This window comes from Rhinoraja longicauda, chromosome 11 (genome assembly GCF_053455715.1).
Source record: "Rhinoraja longicauda isolate Sanriku21f chromosome 11, sRhiLon1.1, whole genome shotgun sequence".
Taxonomy (NCBI): domain Eukaryota; kingdom Metazoa; phylum Chordata; class Chondrichthyes; order Rajiformes; family Arhynchobatidae; genus Rhinoraja; species Rhinoraja longicauda.
In genome coordinates, this window is record NC_135963.1 from 58668961 (window position 1) to 58677499 (window position 8539).

The 8539-nt window shown below is 44.0% G+C and overlaps 1 protein-coding gene across 2 annotated transcripts in view; it reads left to right on the plus strand.

Moving 5' to 3' along the window:
* acbd6 (acyl-CoA binding domain containing 6) overlaps positions 1 to 4554 on the plus strand; it is a 404357-nt gene extending 399803 nt beyond the window's left edge. For both annotated transcript variants that reach the window (XM_078407810.1, XM_078407811.1), the window contains one exon: positions 4299 to 4554. In XM_078407810.1, the coding sequence (XP_078263936.1) occupies positions 4299 to 4453 (155 nt within the window). In that variant the 3' untranslated portion in view covers positions 4454 to 4554. The remainder of the gene's footprint in view (positions 1 to 4298) is intronic.
* The last annotated feature ends 3985 nt before the right edge of the window (positions 4555 to 8539 follow it).

Here is an 8539-nt window from a genome sequence, read left to right on the forward strand (position 1 = left end):
ATATTATCAACCTTCTCTTTTTCATTTTTATATGCGTAGAATCTATTTTTCACAATACAAGCTTTCACAATTTTTTTAATACTTGATGCCATTGTTTTTTTTTGGCACCTTTAATAAATATGTATATTTGTGGTCTTCAGACTGTTAATTTTCATAACACAAATGCTATATTTCAGTGAAGTGAAAAAAACATTGCATCTGTACCAGTTTGATCCATTAGCATTGCATCACAAATCACACGAGGCAATACCCACAGTTTGTTACAATGGAGCAGAGGCAGAATTGGGACTGGACAAGCAACATCAGAATGCCAAGAATACATATTCAGTCATTTTATAAGCTTATAATGAAATGAATCGCAAACAAACCTGTCATAAAAATAGCAGCTCATTCACTCATGCCCAAATTGATACAAAGTGCTGGAGTAACTCAGCAGGTCAGGCAGCATCTCTGGAGAACATTAATAGGTAACGTTTCTGGTCGAAACCCTTCTTCAGATTGATTGTATGGGGATAAGCTAGAAGAGAGGAGAGTAGGACAAAGTGTGGCAGGTAACAGGTCAACACAGGCGAGGGGGATTTTTGATGACAGATGGTTGGAACAAAGGCCAGTGATAAGAACAATAGGTGTGGAAAAGGTTTGTAAAGTTGCGGATTGTGAAGCCAGTTGGAGGAAAGTAGCGGTGGGGGGGGGGGGGGGGAGGAGGTGGGGAGACCAAAGGAGGGAAATGGAAGGGAGAGAGAGAGGCTACCTAATTTGGGTTGTTAGAGGCTACCTAAAATTGGAGAATTCAACATGTGTACTGTTGGGTTGTGAGGTACCCAAACAGAATTTGAGGTGCTGTTCCTCAAGTATGTGCGTGGCCTCACTCTGACAGTGCAGGAGGCCCAGGACATAAAGGTTAGTGTGGGAATGGGACGGGGAGTTAAAATGGTTGGCAACCATGAGATCCAGTAGGCCTTGGTGGACTGAGCACGTGTTCAACAAAACGGTCGCCGAGTCTACACTTGGTCTCGCTGATGTACAGGAGGGCACATTGGGAACAGTAGAAGAGGTACTCATGAATCTCTGTCTCACCTGGAAGGACTGATGGGGTCCATGGATGGAGTCGAGGGAGGAGGTATAGAGACAGGTATTACATCTCTTGCAGTTGTGGGGGAAAGCACCAGGAGGGCGGGTGGATTGGGTATGTCCCTATGTCAGGCAGTAACTCTTTACATCCTCTAATCCCAGCTTTTGTTTATACCACAACCAGGGTCCATAACTGGGTGAACAATGAATGTGTTTCTGTGTGTATGTGTATTTCAGTCTTCATTTTGTACATCTTGTAAAGGAGTAAGGGTACAGTTGCACGAGTATTGGTCTCTCTCTCACAAAGTGGTCAGGATGCATAACTGATCATCGAGAGTCAGATTCATAAGTTCATGAGTGATAAGAGCAGAATTAGGCCATTCGGCCCACAGGTCTACTCCGCCATTCAATCATGCCTGATCTATCTTTCCCTCTCAACCTCATTCTCCTGCCTTCTCCCCATAACCCCTGACACCCTATTAACCAAGAATCTATCTACCTCTGCCTTAAAACTATCCATTGACTTGGCCTTCACAGCCCTCTGTGGCAATGAGTTCCACAGATTCACCACCCTCTGACCAAAGACATTCCTCCTCATATCCTTCCTAAAGGAAAGTCCTTTAATTCTGAGGCTGTCACCTCTGGTCCTAGACTCTCCCACTAGTGGAAACATGCTCTCCACATCCACTCTATCCAAGCCTTTCACCCTGTTCAGCTCTATGAGGGAGAGCAGGGCAGTCAACCGCAAGCAAGAAAAGCCAAAGTGCTGGAGTAACATGAAGTTATTGAGCATAACAGTATCAAGGAACTGTTCCAATAACCAGCTTTTTCATTCAGTAATCAATAATCAAATTTAAAAGATAATCTTGCTACTAATTCAGCTATGTATGAACAGGAATCCAAGTTTCTCTCTTCCCCCTTTCTATGTTTTGCACCATTGCCATCTCCCTAATCACACGATAAAGCCTCTTTAAATTTCTAGTAAACTAGTATTTGGCACCACCCCACCAATATTCTCAACTGAGTTTGCTTGCCTTGCATTGGTCATTAAGGATGTCTATCAGTCATAGTTATTCATTATCGTAAACCATTTGTGATCTGCACATTTTTCTTTAATAAATGATGATGGATAGTCATAAAAAAAAATATCAATTAATGGGAAGTGTTAGTGCAAAATATACTCAGGAGAATGAAGGTTATATCTAGATGTCCAATTGACATCTGACAATGACCTATTTCAATAGATAGGTCAATTTCGAGTTAGATAGAGCTCTAGGGGCAAGTGGAATCAAGGGATATGGGGAGAAGGCAGGCACGGGGTATTGATTGGGGACGATCAGCCGTGATCATAAAGAATGGCGGTGCTGGCTCGAAGGGCCGAATGGCCTTCTCCTGCACTTATTTTCTATGTTTCTATGTAATATTCCTTAAACCTTCATGCAAAACAGTGTCAGAAAATGGTAATTCTCAGTTCTGACCTTTCATCAGGATGCAAATATAAATTAAACAAGAAAAATAATGACGTTGAATTTGATAGCTTTACTTTGCAGGTGTCAAAGACACAAAACATGCTCCAACACCTGCTTAAATTGGAGCATGAAGAAGAGAAGTATTCAGCTGAGTTGACAATGTAGATTAGCCACGATACTGACGTTGGTTTTGTCAGTAGTGTGCATGCAGCCACTGTTTTGGAGGTGGCCATTTTGAGAAAGGGGGTTGAGGTGAGGCATATCCAGAGGGGTGGATAAGGTGCCGTTAAAGAGACTTGTTTCTTCCTCGATTGGATCAAGCTTCTCGGATTATTCTTGCAGAGCTAGCCTGGCTTGTACCTTGTAGAGATTTTAGTGAGTCAGGAGTCACACACTTCCAAATACCTTGGCATTGATCTATTTAGACTTTAGAGATACAACGCGGAATCGAGCCATTGAATCACCGAGTTCACGCCCACCAATAGTCAATAGTCAATTTATTTGTCACATACACACAAATGTGCAGTGAAATGAAAGATTACCCACAGTCCAACAATAAGACCAATAAAAATAAGCAATAAAAATATGCAATAACACATGCAATCATAAACCAACATCAAACAAAAAGAAACATCCATCACAGTGAGTCTCCTCCAGTCACCTCCTCACTGTGATAGAAGGCCAGAATGTCTTTTGTCTTCCCCTGCCGTCTTCTCCCGCGGTCAGGCTGTTGAAGTTGCCACGTCGGGGCGGTCGTGGCTCCCGACATTGAAGCCCCCGCCGGGCATAATCCTGAGGTTACCAGAGATAACCCTGTACACTAGAACCATCCTACACACGAGAGACCATTTACAATTACAGAAGCCATATTAACCTACAAACCTGTACCTCTTTGGAGTGTGGGAGGGAACTGGAGCACCTGGAGAAAACCCACGTGGTCACGGTGAGAACGTATAAACTTTGTACAGACGGCAGCCGTGGTGAAGAACAAACTTGGGTCTCTGGCGCTGTAAGGCAGCAACTCTACCGCTGTGCCTCTGTACTGCCCTTTTCTTGCAGACTGTTTTTTGGTGTTGGTCTAGTTAAATGCTACTCAGTGGTCGGTGCCTCTCCTCGCATTGAAGATGGGAGTCTCAGCAATAATAATATAGTTAAATGGCGTGGTTAGACTCTCATTTGAGATAGTCATTGAATGGCACTTGGACAACAATTGTTACTTGGCATTGGAAGCCCACACTTAAATATTATCCACATTTGACCTGGGTGAATTTATTTAATGCTCAGTCACCCTCAGTCACATTACCATTGCTGTTTCTGAACCACATTCTACAACATTGTCAATTTCTTTCCCTTCGAAGTAACACTTCGTTTTCCACAGAAAAATCTGAGATTTCTTCATTATTTAGAGTTTAGCGATACAGTGTGGAAACAGGCCCTTCGGCCCACCAAGTCCATGCCGACCATCGATCACCTGTCCACACTGGTTTAATCACATCCCACTTTCCCATCCACTCCCAACAACACTGGGGCATTTTATGGAAGCCAATTAACTAACCTACTGGCTCGCACATCTTTGGGATGTGGGAGGAAACTGGAGAACCCGGAGCCATAGGGTCACAGGGAAAACACAAAGTCAGGATCAAACCTGGCGCTATGAGGCAGCAGATCACCACTGTGGCGCCTTCAATCGCATAATATTTGTGCATCGTGTCAATGAAATGCTCACTGACTAACCCCCTACTCTTTGCCCGCTTGCAGCTTCCGCCTGTGAATTTGCCGATATCGTAGAGTTGCTGCTGAGTTCTGGTGCTGACCCTACAATTCAGGATGGGGAGGGATGCCTGCCCGAAGAGGTGACTGACTCCAAAGACATCTCACAAATGCTGCGGCAGTTTGTTGCATCTACAGGCTAACTCCCTAGCCTGGTGCCTGACTTCAAATCAACTACATGGGAACAACATGTATTGTTACTTTACAATCTGCAATAATTAAAAGATTATTCATGTTTGCTGTGCCAATGCTTACTGTCATTTAATTCTTTCTGAGCAGTTTAGTTTAGAGATGTAGCATGGAAACAAGCCCTTCGGCCCATCGAGTGCGTGCCGACCAACCATCACCCGCACGCTCGTTCAATGTTATCCCACTTTCACGTCCTACACACTAGGAGCAATTTACAGAAGGCAATTAGCCTACAAACCTGCACGTCTTTGGAGTGTGGGAGGAAACCAGAGCACCCGGAGAAAACCCACGCAGGTCACGGGGAGAACGTACAAACTCTGTACAGACAGCACCCGTGGTCAGGATTGAACCTGGGTCCCTGCGTTGTGAGGCAGCAACTCTACCGCTGTGCCACCGCGCCACCCTACACTTATACTTCACTTCATACTAATTATACTACACTTCATATTAATATAAAAGAGTAAGAGCAGAGAATTGTAAAACATGTCAATTTGTAGATAATATTAAAGCGATTTTTCATATAATTCATAAGACAGACACCTCTGGCCAGCACCTTGATGATAAAAGAGGGGAATATTTTCTCTCTGGCAAGAGCATCGATTCTAAAGTTTGGAGAAACATATCAGAAAATACTGGAAACACTAAGCAGCAACTCATTTGAAAGGTCAAAGACCCTCTGTCAGAAATGAAAAGATTTGTCCTCCTTTCTGTGTTTCCAAGTGAAGATGTTTGTTTGCTGTATTTCAAATACAGGCAGTGAATCAATAGATGACATGTAGACCCTGCTTGATGCCCCTTCCCTACCCCCAGCCCTTCCATCTCCAGTAAGCATTATCATTATGGCGGCACGGTGGCGCAACGGTAGAGTTGCTGCCTTACAGCGAATGCAGCGCCGGAGACTCAGGTTCGATCCTGACTACGGGTGCTGTACTGTACGGAGTTTGTACGTTCTCCCCGTGACCTGCGTGGGTTTTCTCCGAGATCTTCGGTTTCCTCCCACACCAAAGACGTACAGGTATGTAGGTTAATTGACTGGGTAAATGTAAAAATTGGCCCTAGTGTGTGTAGGATAGTGTTAATGTGCGGGGATCGCTGGGCGGTGCGGACTTGGTGGGCCGAAAAGGCTTGTTTCCGCGCTGTATCTGAAATATGAAATATAAAATAATAAATATTACTACCAAGGCAGTGGTCACCTTTCCATTTCAATTCGGTGAATGTCATTTGTGCCGTCATGACACAAGAAGCTGAAGTAACTCAGCGGGTCAGACAACATCTCCAGAGAGAAGGAATAGGTGATGTTTCAGGTCGAGACCCATCTTCAGATAGAGTGGACGTGGAAAGGATGTTTCCAGTAATGGGAGAATCTAGAACCATCGGGCACAGCCTCAGTATAAATAGATGTACCTTCAAAATGGAGACGAGGAGGAATTTCTTTAACCTGAATCTGCGGAATTCATTGCCACGGACAGCTTTAGACACAAAGTGCGGAAACGAGCCGTTCGGCCCACCAAGTCTGCACCAACCAGCCATTACCCCATATACTGGCACTATCTTACATATTGAGGACAATTTTACTGGTTAATTAACCTACAGACCTGCATGTCTTCGGAGTGTGGGAGGAGACCGGAAAAAGCCCACGTGGTCACCTGGTGAACATACAAACTCCGTGCAGCACAGCTGTGGAGGCCACGTCCTTGGGTACTTTTTCAGCAGAGATTGATAGGTTCTTGATTGGTAAGGGTGTAAGAGGTTATGGGGAGAAGGCAAGAGAATGGGTTTGGGAGGGAAAGATAGATCAGCCATGATTGAATGGCAGCGTGCACTTAATGTGCTGAATTTCCTCATTCTGGCTCCGATGTCTTATGGTCCGTTCTGCACATTTTTACAAAACCAGTACTACTCTGATTGTTATTCAACATAGAGAAGGCACTTTGAAAAGCCTAACCGCAGTGCACAGATGTCATCTCATTACGTGAAACGAAGCATTATTAAGTGAGATCGATCAATTGTTTTCCAGAGTAACAGTGAACATTCTATCTCACTGAAGAAATTGATCTGAGCTGGGAAAGAAGCAGCCACTGTACTTTAGTGCAGCCTTTACTCCCACATGGAATCCTGCCATTTTTTGGGCAATTAGTTTCCCAGATAATTCAATATTAGATCCACAGGAATAACAGTCAGTAAAGGTCTTTTTAACCTCAAAATTATTCAATTTTTTAAATATAAAAAGGGCTGCATGGATCAAATTTTGATGGTTTTTTTTTAACCTGAATGATGTAACACTAATTAATGCAGTAATGCATTGTCAAGAAAATTGTGAACTTTGAATTCCATACAATTACCCCGTAGCTCAAAGTAAGAGTGACTTTGTCCCTTCAGATTTTAGTCTCGTCATTCAACAACGTACCACACTGATTAAAGATTAAAATTTAAATGCACATTTCACCATTCATTCTGCTCGCTTTCACGTGTTCACATGGGACTTCAATTATCGTTCTCCTAACATGAGGACTTTATTTTTTTTATCAAAGGTACTTATTCACAAAATGCTGGATTCAGGATCAGTTCCTGTGGATTGGAGGATAGCAAATGTTATCCCACTTTTTAAGAAAGGAGGGAGAGAGAAAACGGGTAATTATAGACCAGTTAGTCTGACATCAGTGGTGGGGAAAATGCTGGAGTCAATTATAAAAGACGAAATTGCTGAGCATTTGGATAGCAGTAACGGGATCGTTCCGAGTCAGCATGGATTTACGAAGGGGAAATCATGCTTGACAAATCTACTGGAATTTTTTGAGGATGTAACTAGGAAAATTGACAAGGGAGAGTCAGTGGATGTGGTGTACCTCGACTTTCAGAAAGCCTTCGACAAGGTCCCACATAGGAGATTAGTGGGCAAAATTAGGGCACATGGTATTGGGGGTAGGGTACTGACATGGATAGAAAATTGGTTAACAGACAGAAAGCAAAGAGTGGGGATAAATGGGTCCCTTTCGGAATGGCAGGTAGTGACCAGTGGGGTACCGCAAGGTTCGGTGCTGGGACCCCAGCTATTTACGATATACATTAATGACTTAGACGGAGGGATTAAAAGTACCATTAGCAAATTTGCAGATGATACTAAGTTGGGGGGTAGTGTGAATTGTGAGGAAGATGCAATAAGGCTGCAGGGTGACCTGGACAGGTTGTGTGAGTGGGCGGATACATGGCAGATGCAGTTTAATGTAGATAAGTGTGAGGTTATTCACTTTGGAAGTAAGAATAGAAAGGCAGATTATTATCTGAATGGTGTCAAGTTAGGAGGAGGGGGAGTTCAACGAGATCTGGGTGTCCTAGTGCATCAGTCAATGAAAGGAAGCATGCAGGTTCAGCAGGCAGTGAAGAAAGCCAATGGAATGTTGGCCTTCGTAACAAGAGGAGTTGAGTATAGGAGCAAAGAGGTCCTTCTACAGTTGTACCGGGCCCTGGTGAGACCGCACCTGGAGTACTGTGTGCAGTTTTGGTCTCCAAATTTGAGGAAGGATATTCTTGCTATGGAGGGCGTGCAGCGTAGGTTCACTAGATTAATTCCCGGAATGGCGGGACTGTCGTATGTTGAAAGGCTGGAGCGATTGGGCTTGTATACACTGGAATTTAGAAGGATGAGGGGGGATCTTATTGAAACATATAAGATAATTAGGGGATTGGACACATTAGAGGCAGATAACATGTTCCCAATGTTGGGGGAGTCCAGAACAAGGGGCCACAGTTTGAGAATAAGGGGTAGGCCATTTAGAACGGAGATGAGGAAGAACTTTTTCAGTCAGAGGGTGGTGAAGGTGTGGAATTCTCTGCCTCAGAAGGCAGTGGAGGCCAGTTCGTTGGATGCTTTCAAGAGAGAGCTGGATAGAGCTCTTAAGGATAGCGGAGTGAGGGGGTATGGGGAGAAGGCAGGAACGGGGTACTGATTGATAGTGATCAGCCATGATCGCATTGAATGGCGGTGCTGGCTCGAAGGGCTGAATGGCCTACTCCTGCACCTATTGTCTATTGTCTATTGT